The sequence below is a fragment of the Triturus cristatus genome, chromosome 5_2, assembly GCF_964204655.1.
Source record: "Triturus cristatus chromosome 5_2, aTriCri1.1, whole genome shotgun sequence".
Classification (NCBI taxonomy): domain Eukaryota; kingdom Metazoa; phylum Chordata; class Amphibia; order Caudata; family Salamandridae; genus Triturus; species Triturus cristatus.
Genome location: NC_140588.1, coordinates 378,816,534 through 378,834,224, shown reverse-complemented (window position 1 = coordinate 378,834,224; position 17,691 = coordinate 378,816,534). Strand labels below are relative to the sequence as shown.

Sequence of the window (17,691 nt, the reverse complement as noted above, 5' to 3'; positions counted from 1 at the left end):
GGCAGTTAATAGTCTCAGATAAAGAGTGCCAGATGAATCCAAGAAAATACATTGCATGAAACCTGGCTTTCCCACTGTGCTATCTAGATACATTTGTACTCAAATCATTCTTGCCAGGCCAACCCACATATATATATATTTTTTTCTTTGTACTTGTATAGCACACTGCTGCCCCAGCAACGGGGCGTCCTGGCACTTGTACTCATACCGCTGTGGAACCCTTCCTGGCTTTCCCTGTGAAATGTCCACTCCTGGGCACCCCCAAGGTGAAGCCAGGCATCCCCAGCGCTGTTGGGGCCGTTGTGGAGATTAAGCAAGCTATTGCCCAGAGTTGCAGAGTGGGACCCATGATTAGAGTAGGCACAGAGGCGAGAATTATCAGGTCCGAGGAAATTGAGCCCAAGACCCACCGAGGCGGGAATTGAATCCTGGTCCCAGGCCAGATCTCTGCATCAGGGTCTGCCGCTCTAACCATTGAGCCACACTTCTCCACATACAGTACTGAGTAGGAAAAAACACACCATCAAAACTCAAAAGCTCAATAGAAGCAGACTCAATAAACAGTTGTTGTGCAGGGCAAATGACCTGCCACTGACCCTCATCAGATAGATCAGTAATGAGCCTTTTTGGACAGGGTAAGCATCACATTGTAAGGAACCTATCGCCACTTCAACCATTGGCTGGGTTAAAGCATCCTCTTGTAAAACTTCAGAACTGGCCAGGAGCAATGCAACGTGGCACATACAATAAAACAGACATTGCACAGGTCACAGAAATGACCTGCAGCACTCTCTTCCACAGACTCACTAACTTTTTAATGGGTTAGGGGTACAGCACAGATATCTGTAAACTTAAAATGGCCTGAATTAACTTTCTACCTAGGTGGAACATCGTCTCATGCACACAATGTTTCCAGTTGAGAGAAGCCTCTTACAGAACACCTATGGTAGAAATGTGTACCAGAGCACTGTATGCTAAACAAAAAAGTAAACAGGCAAGCCCGTTAAATGACCTGCAGGCCATCTATTCAGATCTGAAAACAACCAGGCCTCTTGAAAAACGTTTAGCATTGAGAGAGACACAAGCATCTGAAAACTCACTTGTGGCCCGGAACAGCATATTATATTACATACATTTCACTGCCATTGGTGGTTTTGTATTGTAAGTAGTTTAAAATACCATCCTCTCCCAGAAGTCTTTTCCCCCTCTTTTCTCCAAGCGATTGTAATGTGATTTCTTTCCCATAAAATTAGCACCAATGCATTGTGTCTATCTATAGCCTCTTTGTCATTCAGCACTTACTTAAGCCTCAACCAAGTTACAGCCACCTGCCATTACAAGGTGGTAGTAGAGGTGGTGATTGCACCAATCAAATAGCACGCCACATCAGGATCGAGTGTGGACTGGGTGGCAATTTGTACATAAGCTGGTGAAGCAGAAGTGTGGTGGTAGCATGTCAGTGAGGTCTACCAGGGCAATGCAATAATGGTTTCCAACTACACCAACAACATCAAATACAGCTACAAATCTGGGGGCATATTTTCAAGACAGGCGATAAAATTATCGCCGCTTTAGCGGCAGAAAACTGCCGCTAAAACGGCGATAATGGGCTAGATAAAATACTCTATGGAATTCCAATTGAAGCCCATGTTAAATGTGAAGGACATCTAACATGGGCTTCAATTGGAATTCCATAGAGCATATTCTCAAACAAGCCCATTATCGCCGTTTTAGCGGCAGTTTTCTGCCGCTAAAGCGGCGATCATTTTATCGCCTGTCTTGATGATATACCCTGTAGTTGGTGTTTTCTGAACTCAAACCTAGGGAGAATTATTATCACTTATTTTATCGTCAAAATCAGTAGTAAGACAGGTTAAACTGATGTAATAGTATCTTTTTTGGATACCATTACAGTATTGCTCTAAAAAACTGTGGTAACAATTCAGTCTACTCCGCTCGTGCACTTTCATACTGGATGGAATCTAATTAGATATTGGTTATAAATACAATGAACAGAATTATATGTGCCTCCATTAAATCCCAGTTCTTCCGATTTTCAGTCGGTATGTATTACTACAGGGAGATACTTTTGATGGGCTCCAAACAAATGTTCTTACTGTATAAAGCGATGTTCCTACCGTCACTCTGTTTACACCTTATGAGTAGCAATGGTGTAATCTGTAGTAGCACGGGCTTCCTTGCTATATTGTGCTTACTGTAAATCTCAAGTAAAATATACTACGTCACTTTAATTTAGAGGGTGTGTGGGTAAAATGTACCACTGCTTCCAGGACAGTACTTTCAGAAACAGTCTGAGGTGGTTCTCTTCTCAAGTGTACTCTCCAGGCTGCTTTCCAGACGCAGCCTTTGCATAGAGGAATGCTTCACACAGCAGGGCTATCCCCAGTCTTGCACACTTACAACGGAGGCACAAAAGCCATTAGCATTCTGCACTCTGATTATTGTCAGCCAAAATGAAAGAGTGAGCAGGGAAAATAAAAGTTTGGGCTTCACCTAAGGGGTGCCTTGCACATTACACAACTGAGTCTCTCTATCAAATGACTGTGCTTCAGGAAGACTAATCAGCAGGCTCTGTCTCAGCAAAGAAACCTAACAAAATTTCTGTTCCCTCACTTCAGTGTCTAGGTCTTATCCATCCAGGCTTCGGAAATGTAAGCAGTTCACTTCCACAGTCTGGGAAAACACGGCCACCTCTATCTTGTGCTAAAGGCGAACCATGGATATCCAAAATGGAACCCACAGACTTCAATGATTGTTGTTCACTTTGAGCAGCAATTCAAAGTGAAGAACAAATATGCCCAGATAATATGTAGGCATTTTCTTTCATATTTCTCCAAATATAAGAGTTGTTTAGGTCAAGAACTCATGTTCACTTTGATTCATATTGACACAAAAGCCATAAAACAAGAAAAACACTTTCTCCATCAATCCTTTCAGGCGTCTATTTTAAACGTCACTGCTGCAGTTAGATATGGACTTCTACTAGATGTATTCAAAAAGTTGACCATTGTTTCCGTAGTAATTAATAACATTAAAATTCACAAAGTTTATCTATAAGAAATTAAATGATTAGTTCTGGGGGGTGAGAACCCACCTCAGTAATAATCACAATTCTTGTCAGGGTTAGCACTTTAGTCACTAAATAAACCTGTGCTTAACCCTCTGGCAGCTTGGCACAAACCAGTCAGGCTTATCTTAGAGGCAGTGAGTAAAGTATTTATGCAGCACTCAAACAGTAATTAAGTGAAAACACAACACAAGAAAAATCCCAAACCAATTCAGGAAAATAGAGTAAATTGTAATAAATATAAAGACCCCCAAAGGACAAAAAACCTATAAGGAGTACCAGAGATATTAATTTTAAAGTTTGAATATCAAATAGGGACAAAAAAGACAAAGGGCCAACCATGGTTATTTGGTTGCACTTGACCAGGTCAAAGTCAAAAGTTAAGGCTGACCAAGATAGAGTACAGTTGGATACAGGCAGAAGGGTTGTCTCAATGGAAAGTTTACCTTCAGTCTTAAAAACTTTTATGGAGAAAAAGTGGTCATTGGCAAATAGTCGGCGGGGCAAGCTGCAAGCTGGATCTGAAGTGGGATTTGACAGCAGGTTGCTGAAGAGTGGGGTCACGACGCAGTCATTATGCAAGGCAGGAGAGCTCAAAGCGGTTGCAGTCTGTATCAAGAAGGTTTAGACATCAATCAGCTTGAGCTCAATGTTGGTGCAGCATACTTCGTTTGGATTTAGAAACTTTTCTAGAAGTCAGATCTCCTTCAGTGGGGTAAACCAACAAGCTGATGCCAACCAGTGATTCGAAGTAGACAACTGCATCTTCAATGGCAGTCTCAGTCTCCGATGGTTCCCCAGTCAAAAGTTTTGATGTCCCAGAATTTGAAGTTTGGGTACAGGAGGAATACACTCCAAAACCTGCCAAAGGTCCAGGACCTGGGGGCATCACTTAGGGTTAGGACTCACTTCAACAGAGGCCAGCAGCAGGGTCCAGGGCAGGTCCAGTTTGGTCTGGTCAACCAGGCAGTTGTTAGGGAAAGGCCTTTGGAACCTTGGTGAGTCCCTGAAGCTTCTGCAGGAGGTCAATCAAATGATACTTAAAGTCACTTCCTGAGTCCTGGTTCAAGGCAAGTATAATGGATTCCTTCAGGGTGCAAATAGCAGGGCAATCCTTCTTCTGATATTCACAGTTCCAGGAGTATTCTGACGAGAGGTCTGTGGGGTTCATTGTCATGCCCATTGCCAGCCTAGGGTGGAGGGCAAGCAATTGCCCACCCCCTAACCAGTTCTAGTCAGTTCATCTACCCTTCCTTAGGTAGGTGTGCCATCTCGACTTGCGAGACAAAGGAGAGGTTGGCCCAGGTGTGAACTTCATTTGCCAGTGACAAGGTAGGCACCCTTTGAAGCTCGGGAAGGGGCTGGGCACTGCCTCTCAATTCATTCTGTCAAGGGCAAAATCCACCTTCCCACTCCCAGGGCCCTTTGTCCGTTGTCTGGGAGCAACACACATCTTACCATAAAGGAGACATTAGGGTTTAGGTGACAGCTGGACACTGGGAGGAAAGCTTTTTGGTTTTAGTCACGAAATTGGCAACTTTTTAAAACTGTTATTTCCAAAAAGGTAATATAAAATCCAACTTGACCATTAAGTTGGATTTTAAATTACTATTAAAATTAATCCTGAACCATTTTCTAGTTTCTCCCAATCTGAATTTGGCACTTATTAAAGGTATTAGTGTAAACCAGTGTTAACCTATGGGAGAGACAGCCTTGCCACAGTTAAAAACAACTTTGTAGGCTTTTCATTGCCAGGACATGTAAAACATAAAATATACAGGTCCTACTTTAAATACCATGCACAGTGCCCTACAGGCATTTAGGTTCAACCTTAGTGGTGACTTATAAGTATTAAAAAGGAAGGTTTAGGCCTGGCAACAGGCTTGTTTTGGTAGAACGAAATGGCGATTTTAAAACTGCACTACAGGCTGCAGTGGCAGGCCTGTGACATGTTTTACAGTGCTACTTCAGTAGGTTGTACAATTGTACCTTGCTTGGTGTATAGAGTTCTATACAAGTCAGTTGATATTGCTGCTTGTATTTTGTTAACTGAGTGTCTAGAATGAATCCAACATGATCAAGTATATGTTATCCCTACAGACGCTTTGTGGAAGTGGTATATGAAGGAAATGCTTATTTGTCCATATCTTGACTGTTGTGGGTTTTATCCTTAAAATAAAAGTGAGAATTTTCCTATTGGCACATCCTCCCTCCATAAGAGGGCTTCTGATTCTTGGGTAGCTGAAAGAATAATTCCGTTTTTGCTAACCGGCCAATAACGGATTTCCTTTTTGTGTTCCTTGTTTTCGCCTCATCCATATTTGGTGGTTTTCTATGTTTCAGCTTTGTGTGCCTCTGTCACGTTTTAAGGTTGGTACTGTACTGTACACAAGTTATGTTTGAGTTATAACAGTTGCATGCGCTATTTTCACGCAAAAAAACTTTTATTTTGAGGCTAGCGCGCAAGTATTTGTGCTCCTTTATATGGATACAAGCAATGTTTTACTCAATTCTTTAGATAATTTTCGAGATAGTCATAGGAAAATATATCAATCTTACCACACGTTTGTAGCGCTGTAATTACAATTCTATTCTCAAATTAACAGAATTTAATTCCACTCTTCATAGGTTGTACATTTTAGACTTTAAACGTCAGCACTATAGAATTGACAACACTACACACACAAATACATTTTCAAGGTTCGTGCACATAAGACTGTTAATATATGCCTGCAACCTCTGGTTTAGGGACCCCAAACTATGGGGCAAATTATCAAGCACGGCGTTAAAATTATCGCCGCTTTAACGGTAGAAAACTGCCGCTAAAGCGGCGATAATGGGCTTGATAATATGCAGCAGAGAATTCCCATAGAAGCCCATGTTGACACCAGAACATGGGCTTCTATGGGAATTCTCAAGGGCATATTATCAAGCCCATTATCGCCGCTTTAGCGGCAGTTTTCTACCGTTAAAGCGGCGATAATTTTAACGCCGTTTCTTGATAACATGCCCCTATGTACGTCACAGGGAGTGCTTCAGTGCAGGCCGAAGAACGTCTCCCTCCATTCCTACTCACTCAGCAGGAGTAACCAAGTCCACATCTCTCTCCCATACATATGTGGCCACTCTTTCTGCAACTTGCAAAAAGATGTGCAATGACTTTTAGTGGTGCCTGCAACTCTCCCTTTGAGGCAATTCAACAAAAATATTTTAGTTGTCAGCTTGCCATGGTGAAAACAGTGTACATATAGCAAGTTCACCTAGTTAACACATCAGAAATCTGTACTAGAACCCAGTTACTGCACTTGGCACTTATGGCAAAAATGTGTCAGTATCGCCATCACGTGCAGTATGGCTATCTCGCTTTTTACCTTGTGACTCCATCGTTTCACGTTCATCCTCATCCAACAGCTTTAATATTTCATTATGAAAGATTTTTTCATCAACATTTGCAGGAGCTGAAACAAGCATTCAAAACAAACATTTTAAAGGATAGATTTTGGATTTAAAAATCAAAATGAATTACACTAAATTGATGCCACTTATCTGAGCATGCAATGAACATTAGCACCTGTTCCAAGTTTTCGGGAAATAACAGGAAAATATTACTGCTTACCACAACAAAATCGGCATGTTATGTTGAACACTGTACTGTTTTCCCATGTTAAATTGCGGCAGGTGTGACCTGACTACAATTAACGAAAGGTAATATATTTTTACACACATGGCAATAAATATCACCCAACTCAGAATTCAGACCCCGAAATTGGTGATCTAGGGAAATCGAATAGCCTTTCAATGAAAGTAAGGTGCCTTAACAGAATACATAGGCAGAGGAGCAATATCCCGGTCATTATGCAGCATTGTTTTTTTGGATATTATCGTTTCTATCACCTGAATTCGATTGGAAAACTTGTTTTATTCTCCAAGTGAGTCATCCAGTCCAAACTATTTTTATTATTTAAATGAAATATTCATTCCATTCCTCCCTGGTTGTGCTTACAACATAATTTTTCCCTACAGTCAGGACCACTGGAATTCTGCAATTCTGCAGCTGCGGTGTTTTCGACATAATTACCGATTTGCCACATTTTCCACATAATCCATTATCTGCTGCGTAATCTGCAAATTGTACCAAAAGAAAGAGTTTCTAGCTCAAACAGTCCAAAAGTTACTAAAAAAGAGGTGATATGTGTTCCCACACAGTGGAAGGCCCTTCCTAAAGTGTGAATGGTCATGCTTCAGTTGCCTGTTGCTTTATCTAGTTGTTAACCTGCTTCTAATGAGGTGAAATTTTTGCCCAGTGTTACCATGTGTAAAAACGACAAAATAATGCAATAAAACTACTACAAAATGTGCTGCATAATTTGCTGGTTCTCTGCCCATAATTTGGTCCTTCCTGCTGCATAATTTGGCCCTCCCCTGCTGTATAATTCCAGCAGCCCTGCCTATAACGCCGATGTTCATAAATACTGACACAGAAATGATGATCATGAGGAGGTGTTAGAAATGGGGGTCTCTAGTTGGCAAGGGTTTGCACCTCTGTCCAAGTAGGGACCCTTCTTCCTAGTCAGAGTAAGGGAGTTACACTCCTAAAATAACCCCTGCTCACCCCCTTGGTAGCTTGGCACGAGCAGTCAGGCTTATCTTAGAGGCAGTGTGTAAAGCATTTGCACATAACCAATAGTAATACAGTGTAGGCACTACAAACGGACACCACACTAGTTTAGAAAAATTTCCAATATTTTTATATACTTAAGACAAGACCAGAACGATAAAAATCCACAATACAGTACTTGAAAAACTCTTCAGTTATCAAAGTATCCTTGAAAAACAGTTCATGGATGTCGATAGCTCCATCCGGGATTATCACAGCTTCGTGAACAAACAAATCTAAACAGTTCTGGCTGACCGCGGCGTCGCGGGTCAGCTACGGTGTCAGGAAGACTAGTAAACAGTACCTTTCAGAAATGCAGGTCGTCGATGACCTCTCGTTGTCACACGCGTTTCAGGTCGATCTCCTCTATGATGGAGTCAGGAGCCCTGGCGTCGGCAGGCGTTGGGTGCTGCGGTGCGAAGTGCAGCGGTGCGGCGTGCGGTGCCCTCAGGTCATTGTGCGAGCGGCGGCTCCTTGGCGGCGTCAGATGGCGTCATGGGTAAGACCAGGGTCGCGGTGTGAGATGAAGTCAGTGCTCCTCACGGTGCTTGCAGGTCACGGTGCAGCATCGTCGTAGTCGTTGCTGAAGCGCTGTCATCAGCTGACGAACTGGAGTTGATGGAACTGGCGTCGGTAGGCCAAGGCTGCGGTGCTGAATGAGGGCGGTGTGTCGTGTAATTTTACAAGCGGTGCCCTCGAACCACGGTGCAAGCAGCGGCGTCGAGTCCGTCATGGAGCGGCGGCATCGGGGATGCCAAGGCATTGTCATGAAGCGAGGCGGTGCAGTGCGGTGTCCACAGGTCGCGGTGCGAGCAGCGGCTCAGTGGCGGCATCAGCAGGCATCGTCGGTGAGACCAGGGTCGCAATGTGGTGTTGCGGCGGTGCTCTCTGCGGTGCTAAAGCTTCGGCGTGAAGTGAGGCGGTGCGGAGTGCGGTGCCCACAGGTTGTGGTGCAAGCAGCAGCTCGGTGGCTGCGTCGACCGGCGTCGTTGGTGAGACCAAGGTTGCGATGCGGCGGTGCCCTCTGCGGTGCCTTTAGGACATGGAGTTGGCAGCGGCGTCGTAGACGGAGTCGGGCTTGAGGTCTTTGCTGTTCCTGAGACTTCTTGAACAGGGGGCAAGCTCTACCTCAAGCCCTTGGAGAAACTCACAAAAGTAGATTGCAGAAAGTTCAGTCCAGTCCTTTCACTGCCCAAGACAGAAGCAGCCACTGCAGGCCAACACAGCAAAGCACACAGCAAAGTGGCAGTTCCTCCTCACAGCTTCTCCAGCTTTTCTTCTTGGCAGTCTTCTTGATCCAAAAGAGTTCTTTGAAGTCTTTTCTATCCCTGAGACTTCCAACGGGTGGCAAGCTCTACCTCAAGCCCTTGGAGAAAACTCTAACAGCAGGATGATGAAAGCACAGTCTAGTCCTTTCCCTACTCAAGACAGAAGCAACAACTGCAGGCCAACCCCTCAACATGCAGCATAGGGGCAGTACTCCTCCTCCAGCATTCACGGTTCTTCTTCCTGGCAGGTTCCTTAGTTCAGAAGTAATCTAAAGTTCTGGGGTCTGGGCCCCAATATTTATACCACCAAATCCTTTGTCCTCTGAAGGCAGAGGGTCCTGTACCTAGTTCAAACCAGTTCTGGGTGCATTCTGCCAGTGTGCACCTTCTTCCTTTGTCAGTGTAGGCCAGGGTCATCAGACGCACCACAGGAGGTAGAGCCAGCATTGTGGGAGGCAGGCACAGCCCTATTCAGACCTGGGTGCGACTCCTCCCACCCATCTATGTGCAGATAGGTCTATTCAGCCCTGTGCTGACTCACCCTGTCTCCTGGAGTCTCCCTCAGCTCCTGTCACTCACAAACCAGACAGACAATACACAAGCTAGCATAGGCAGGCTGGAAGGTTAGGTAAGAAAATACCTACATTCTAAAAGTGGTATTTTCAAACACAGAATGTTAAAACCATCTACAATAAAAGATGTATTTTATCATTCTGAGTTGAGGCATACTAAACTCGATTTTCTACCATGTTCCCTGAGTCAGTTAGGCTTATAGGATGTTATAATCAAACTGCCTATTCTGGCCTATGGGGAACAGGTAGCCTTGCAATAGTGAAAAACGAAGTAGGCTGTAATTCACTATCAGGAGATGCCACACACCCCAGGGCATGTCCTGCCTTTCGCATACAATGCACCCTGCCAAGGGGGGTACCTTGGGCCTTCCTTAGGGGTGACTAATATGTAGAAAAGGGAAGGTATGGGGACTGGCAAGTGTGTGCACTTGCCAAGTGGACATGGCAGTCCCAGGCTCCGCACAGGCTCTGCAATGGCAGGCCACAGTTACAATTTACGGGCTGTTTGCGTGGGTGGCACAATCCAGTGCTGCAGCCCACCAACAGCATTTGATTTATAGGCCCTGGCACTCGCAGTGCACTTTACTAGGGACTGACACATACATCATATAGGCCAATCATGGAAACACCAATTCATAACACATTTTACACAGAGAGCATATGCACTTTAGGACTGATTAGCAGTGGTAAAGTGAAAAAATGTAAATTGATACTTGTATAGCGCACTAGTCACCCGCAAGGGTCTCAAGGCGCTTGTACGAATACCGCTGTGGAACCCATCCTGGCCTTCCCTGTGAGGCATCCACTCCTGGGCACCTCCAAGGTGGAGGCCAGGCATCCTTTTAGCGTTGTGGGGGCCGTTGTGGAGATTAAGCAAGCTATTGCCCAGAGTTGCAGAGTGGGACTCCATGATTGGAATAGGCACCGAGGCGAGAATTATCAGGTCCGTGGAATTTTTGAGCCCAAGACCCGCCGAGGCGGGGAATTGAACCCTGGTCCCGGGCCAGACCTCTGCATCAGGGTCTGCCGCTCTAACCATTGAGCCACACTTCTCCAGAGACCTAAAACCAACACACACAGGTCAGGAAAAAAAAGGAGGAAAAAGCAAAAGGTTTAGGGATAACCCTGCAAAAAGGGCCATTTCCAACACAACCCCCTTCCAGCCTAAAGCCAGGGTAGACCAATCCATACCTCGATGGACTTACCTGCTTGGGGCGATAGAACATGGAACCTGGCCCGCAACAGCAGGGTTTCATTCCCGTTCTATGCCTTCCTGAACCTAGTTGGATCCCTCTATCCATACTCTCAGGGCCCACCAAGCTGACCCATGGGGAACCCTTCTCCTCACCTGTGAACACCATCTGTGCAGCGTCTAAACTTACTTTGCTCACAGATGTGTCCCAACAGGCCGACAGTGCCCACATGGCCAACACAGTGGTGTGCCCAGTCCATCTCCGGTGTGTGACTTCTGTCCCCCTACCAGAGGCAACCTTGTCCACCAGGACAGCAAGCCACATTGGCTACCAACAGTTGTCAGTGGGGAGACCCAGGCCTTATGCCTCTCAGGGCTCTCTAACCTCTGTGGTGTCAGAGAGTGGGGGGCGGTAGCCCCAGGTGCCTGGCACACTTTGTCCACTCTCCCTCTTGTCAGGTCAGGGATAACATCCTGGCACTGACCAACCAGCCCAGGGTCTGTACCCTGCGGCTGCATAGGAGACTGGAGTTCAGGGGTGCTATCCTGCAACTGGTACACCAGCCCAGGATCTGTACACTGCGGCTGAACAAGGGACTGGGGTGGGCTCTCCCTCACCCTGCCCTCCTCCCTGGGGCTCTGTACCCTCCCGCCTTGAGTGTTACCCCCTTCCAGAATTGTCAGGGCACCTGTGGCAGGTATTCTTCACAACTCGCCTACCAGTTCAGGGGTGCTTTCCTGCAACTGGTACCCCCTTCCAGAATTGTCAGGTCACCTGTGGAAGGTGTGCTGCACAATTCGCCCACAAGTTCAGAGGTGCTATCCTGCAACTGGTACACCAGCCCAGGGTCTGTACACTGTGGCTGAACAAGGGACTGGGGTGGACTCTCCCACACCCGGTCCTCCGCCTTAGGGCTCTGTACCCTCCCACCTGGAGTGTACCCCCTTCCAGAATTGTCAGGGCACCTGTGGCAGGTGTTCTGCACAACTCGCCCACCAGTTCAGGGGTGCTTTCCTGCAACTGGTACACCAGCCCAGGGTCTGTACCCTGAGGCTGAACCAGGGACTCTCCCACATCCGGTCCTCCTCCTTGGGGCTCTGTACCCTCCCACCTGGAGCGGCACCCCCAGAAGACAAACTGCTAGGGGGACTGTTAGCAGTCACCCCTCCATCCAGGTCAGGGGGGGCACCCTGAACCTGGCCCTCCAACTTTGTTCTGAGTCCTAAAACCAACACACACAGGTCAGAAAAAATTGGAGGAAAAAGCAAAACGTTTAGGGATAACCCCACAAAAAGGGCCATTTCCAAGAGGAGGTATTTGGGTTCTTGGAGTTCCTACATTTTGTTTGCAGTTTGTTTCTATGGGGCAACCTATTTACATGTTTGTTTATGCTAGTCATGTGGAGAAGTAACATATATAGCAAGGAGCATTCTTTGAGAACTTAAATTGAGTGAATTGCTCCGTACTCTGTACTTGCATGCATGCTCCTCAACTCCAGGTCACTCACCAAACATACAACAGAGATCTGGGACCTGTTGCATGATAATGCCCTGGACCTAATTTTTCTCATGGAAACCTGGCTGAAGTCCTCATCGGCACCTGACATTGCCACAGCCATTTCACCTGGCTGCAAGATCGTCAGGGAAGACACATTGCAGAAGTCTTGAGGCAGAATCGCCATCATTCGCAAGAACGGCAACAGCTGCACTACTTCCACAGGCATGTCATCTTCCAAAGTGGAACACCTGCCATTCAAGCTCCAACTCAGAGCTAACTTCACCCTAAGCAGCACACTCATCTACAGACCACCTGGACAGTGCACCAGCATCGCTGACACCGTCAAGATCTTTGTTCCACCACTCGCTCATAACCCTAGCATTTGCATCCTACTCGGAGACCAGAATTTCCACCTGGAAAACCAAGCTGACCCCAACTCAAAAGCACTCATCGTAGATGTTGGAAGCCTGGACCTCAGCCACCAATTAAAGGGACCTAGCCCCCTACCTGGACACCTACTAGGCCCTATTTTCACCAGCTTTGACAACAGCAGAGTTGACACCAGACTCCTGGACAGACCACGCCGTCATCAATTTCAGCATCCTTGTCCCAGTTCAATGCATATACTCCACTGCCTGACCAGTCCACCGAAACTGGAGCAGTATCACTGACAAGAATTGGAATATTACACCCAACACACACTGTCCCAAACAAAGGAAGAGCCTCCCCAAACCATCTAAAATTTCAACAATTGGATCACCTCCTGCATCCACTCTCTGCCCCCTTTAAACACAGCAGTATAACAACATCTAGAGCCCAGGCCAGTTGGTACATGGAGGAACTCAGACTGATGAAACACCACAGCAAATAACTGGAGCATAAATGGAGAATTAGTCAGGATTCAGACAAGAGCATGTTAAAATCTGACACAAGACGCTACTACCAAATGATCTAGACTGCCAAATGTGTCGCTCTGGCAGACCGCATCGATGCCAGCCCCAACAGTGGCAAAGAAATTTTCGCTACTGTTCACCTTAAGCAGCTGACTACTACTCAATCACACCCTCGCAGGACGTCTGCAACAATCTCTCAATTCCTCAGCAATGAAATCACCGCCATTTACAGCAACTTCAATCTGCAACCTGATCCAACATACCTCGGCAAACACCTCCTGATCTTATCCAAAGAATCAATGCTAACCACATGGCCTGTCATCAACCCAGAAGAAACTGCCACCACTGTGAAATTCATCATCTAACAGGCCCCATTGGACCCCTGCCCCTATCATGCTACTCCATAGGCCTGCAAACCAACAGCGCCATACTCACACCCATTCTGAATGCCCCCACTTCTTCCATGGGATTCCCAGACACTTGGAAACAAGCAACTGTCTTCTCATCACTGAAGAAACCCTCCATGAACCCTTCAACGCTCACCAACTACATACCAATCCCCTGCTTCCATTCCATGCCAACGTCTTAGAGAAAGTGATCAATAGACATGTCACTGCATACCTCAATGACCCCAAACTCCTCCACACCACTCAGTCTGGTTTCAGATGCAACCACAGCATTGAAACTGCCCTCAACGCCACCACACATGACATCGGCATGACTCTGGGCAGAGGCAACATGGTGTCCTCTCCACAGCATTTGACATGGTTTCCCACCCATCCTCATCCAACACCTACAAACATTGGAATCCATAGACACGCACTCAGATGGATATGCTCCTTTATGACTAGAAGGATCAAGCGTTTAGCCTGGAACCATACACCTCAGACACCAGCGACTACTATGCAGAGTTCCGCAATGATCTTCCCTGAGCACAACCCTCTTCAAAAAATTGATGATCTCTTCAGCCAGCATCATCAACTCTCATGACAGCAACATCCTCTCCTATGCCGACAACACTCAACTCATTCTCTCCCTCATGGACAAGACCCCTAGTACCCAGATCAAGTTCAATGCCTGCATGACTGACATTGCCTAGTAGATGAAGACCAACTGTCTGAAGCTGAACATCCACAAGACCGAAATCATGATCTTGAGGAACAGCACTTAACTGTGGGAGTTGACCTGGTGGGCAACAGAGCTAGGACCTCCACCCACCTCCACCACCCATGCAAAGAACTTCGTGATCGTCATCAAGGACAAACCAGACATGACCACCCAAGTCAATGCTGTCTGTGCCTCATGCTTCCATATCAAAAATGGAGAAAGATTTTCAAATGGCTCCCAATCAGCACCTGGGAAACTGTCATGCAAGCCCTCATCTCAGGCAAACTCAACTGTAGGAACACCCTCTATACTGGGATAAATAAAAACTCACCAGAAAACTGCAGACCATTCTTAACTCAGCCCCCAGAATCATGCTCAATCACTCATGCCGGACTCACATCACACCACATCTGAAGGAGCTCCACTGGCTCCCCTACACAAACAAGCACAATTCAAACTCCTTACCCACACTTTCAAGGTATTACATAAGACTGGCCCAGCATACCTCAACAATTGCATCTGGTTTCACACACCTTACTGGCACCTTCACTCATCCAGACTCCTACTTGCACATAGATGTGCCACGCATACAGAAAACACGACCCCCTGTGCAAGCTCCCTCCTACATCAACAAGTTGAAGTCCTGGCATTTCGAGTAGTTTCCCTAGGCTTGGCTACGCTCACATTTGCTAAGCGTCAGGATACCTTCTGGGGTGATAGTGTGCTCTGTAAATCTGCATAACATAATAAGTGTAATTCCTAACTTTTAGGAGTGGAGTGTAAGAGTGAGGCTGTGTAGAATATTACCTCCTTTGCAAACTGAGAACCTCCTTCAACTAGCTGGTGCCCGGAATTCATCACTCAACCCCCACATTCTGCTGCTCTAGGCACGCATTTGAGTACCACTGCAAATATTAGAAGAAGGAGTTAGAGACAGGGAGGGTAAAATTTACTCTAACCAACAACAGTATGAAATTGAATGATATGGCTTTGCCTACCCACCTCAATAAAGGCACCTCTCCACAAGGATCTTATTTCCAATTCAACCGCACATTTTATCTTATTTTATGATTGGATGTTTTATCCTATGAGCTCTGACATAAGGTTTACTCGCCTAGAATACTATAGCAATCAGTGATAAAGCCAATAAATCTGGTGTTGTAAGCCTTATGGCTTTGTAAATGCTTTTTTTGTTTTCTCATGGTTTTTGGAAATTCTATTGTTGGAGGAGCACCCAGGTGATCGTCAGTCAAAAAAAGCACATCGGCTACAAGCAAAAATATATTTCTGGGCTCAAAAAGCATATATTGCCATAGTACTCCATTGCACTAAGGGAAAACTACTCTTTGTGAAATGTACTTCTTGTGAAAGGGCAGAATGCTGTCACTTACAGTGAAGTCAGGCAATCGTTGAAGTGGGATAACACACTGCCCCATGCTGCACGGGATAGTTGATGAAAGAAAACTTTGATTGGCACAATAACAGACCAATTGGTGAAGAGGGTTGGCTGAAAGCCCCTATAGGTAGGTATACTGCACATATAAATTTAGTAAAATAATAATATCTTGTCCTAAAAGTTACTACATCAATAGTATGGCGTGGTATTGGTTTATTTTGCTTTAATGAGAAAGTACTTTGGTATTTTTCCTTCATCAAAAATCACACTGAAACGGTAATGAGTTTGAGGAAGGCTGCATGAAGGAATAATTTCTTTGCCTTAAATACGTTTTGGATGCGGTTATTTTCCTAGTCAGAGTGGATGGTTAGGAGTTTAGTGGACATCTGAAAAATAAAGGTGTTGAATTCAAGGGCCATGACCTAACAAGTCACTTGACAACTGCTCCAGTAAAACATTTGTTTTCAAAGCTATGTAAGCGAGCTCAGCGGCAAATGACCTTAGAAATCATTTGGGAATTGATGGTAGAGGCTTAGAAATTATCCCGAGAGTGAAGGTGTAACAAAAAATGAACAATGTTTGCATCTCCCATGCGAGGTTGGCTTATTTGCAGATGGTTAGAAGGCACTCTTGGAACTGTTCCAGTTCCATCCCATGAGGCTCTGGTGATTTTACAGTACAGGCAGAGTCAGGCAGCTGTGTGGAAATATTGGAGCACCTGACAAAATGAAATGTTGATTACGATAAAACTGACATGCAGATAATATTCTCACCTCTGCTCTGTCATTGCTCATTGAGCTGTTCCCTCCTTTGGCCTTTAAGGCACGTCACACTCCTAAGAAAGGGTGTCTAAACATCTCAGTGTAATGTGCATTTCCACAGCTCAGCTTGAGTTCTAAACTCTTGTGTATTCATTGCTAAAGTCCTACTGAAATATTGAGCTACCTCTTCTTAATTACTAGTGCTTGAAAATGTATGCATTTTATCACATTTTAACTCTTCAGTACCATTGCAGAACAAGACCACCTTATGCATGTAAGTGCCAAATTAGACATGCAACACAGGATATCAAACATCTTTAGTTATGTTTTTATTTCCTCTGGCTTCGTCAGTGAGATATAGCTTGAGTCTTCAGGCATGATGAGCTGTGGCTGCACAACTAGACATGTACAGACTCACACAAAATGAACGCACTGGAGTCTGATGTGAATGCAAGCCCCAACATTTGTTTGAGAGGCACAAATTTGAAATTCTGCTGCTTCAGCATTTATTTTACAAATATGTATTCTAAAGTTATAAGTATAAGAATAAGTAACAGTATAGAAGGGAGAGGTGTGGCTGAGCAGCGGACTGCGGATCGCAAGGCTCAAGGTTCGAATCCCCGGTGCCAGCCACAGATCAGCTCAACATCATATGTGTGCAATAGCTCACTTAGGGCCATATGTAGGTAGGCCAATACCGGTCGGTAACGGCCGATTTTCGGTAAATATACCGTTACCGACCGGTATTTAGGCTTTTGAGATGTAGGGGGATCATTTCTGTATTCGGTAATTTACCGAATCGGTAAAATTACCGAATCTGTAATTTTACCGATTCGGTAAATACCGAATACAGAAATGAGATGTAGGGGGAGTGTGTGGTGGGTGTGGGGATTCGTTATTTACCACCAACTGAAAGTTGGTGGTAAATGACGAATGTCCCTGTTAATGCATTATTTGGCCCTTATATGTGTGCAATGTGGCAGACACACATGCCCTCAGGGCATGTATGTGTGCCACATGTGCACACATGCAGGAATCAGGGGTGCAACAGGGTGTCAATGTGACACCCTGCCACCCTTGATTGAGCTCCCCACATTACCGATTCGGTATTTACCGATTCGGTAATGGTAACTGGCTTCCCATTGATTCCTATGGGCCTCCTGGCCGATAGGAATCAATGAGATACAGGTTACCATTACTGAATCGGTAAATACCGATTCTAAAATACCGACACTTACCGAATCAGTAGTTTTTTACCT

At 45.5% G+C, this 17,691-nt stretch overlaps 1 protein-coding gene across 1 annotated transcript in view; it reads right to left on the bottom strand.

Moving 5' to 3' along the window:
• The window catches only part of LOC146823032 (uncharacterized), a 169,100-nt gene extending 156,641 nt beyond the window's left edge, over positions 1-12,459 (bottom strand). The window contains exons 1-2 of the mRNA XM_085606356.1: positions 12,252-12,459; positions 6,460-6,546 (exon numbers count right to left, since the gene is read on the bottom strand). Of these exons, the coding sequence (XP_085462482.1) occupies positions 6,460-6,546; positions 12,252-12,459 (295 nt within the window). The remainder of the gene's footprint in view (positions 1-6,459; positions 6,547-12,251) is intronic.
• Between the last annotated feature and the right edge of the window lie 5,232 nt (positions 12,460-17,691).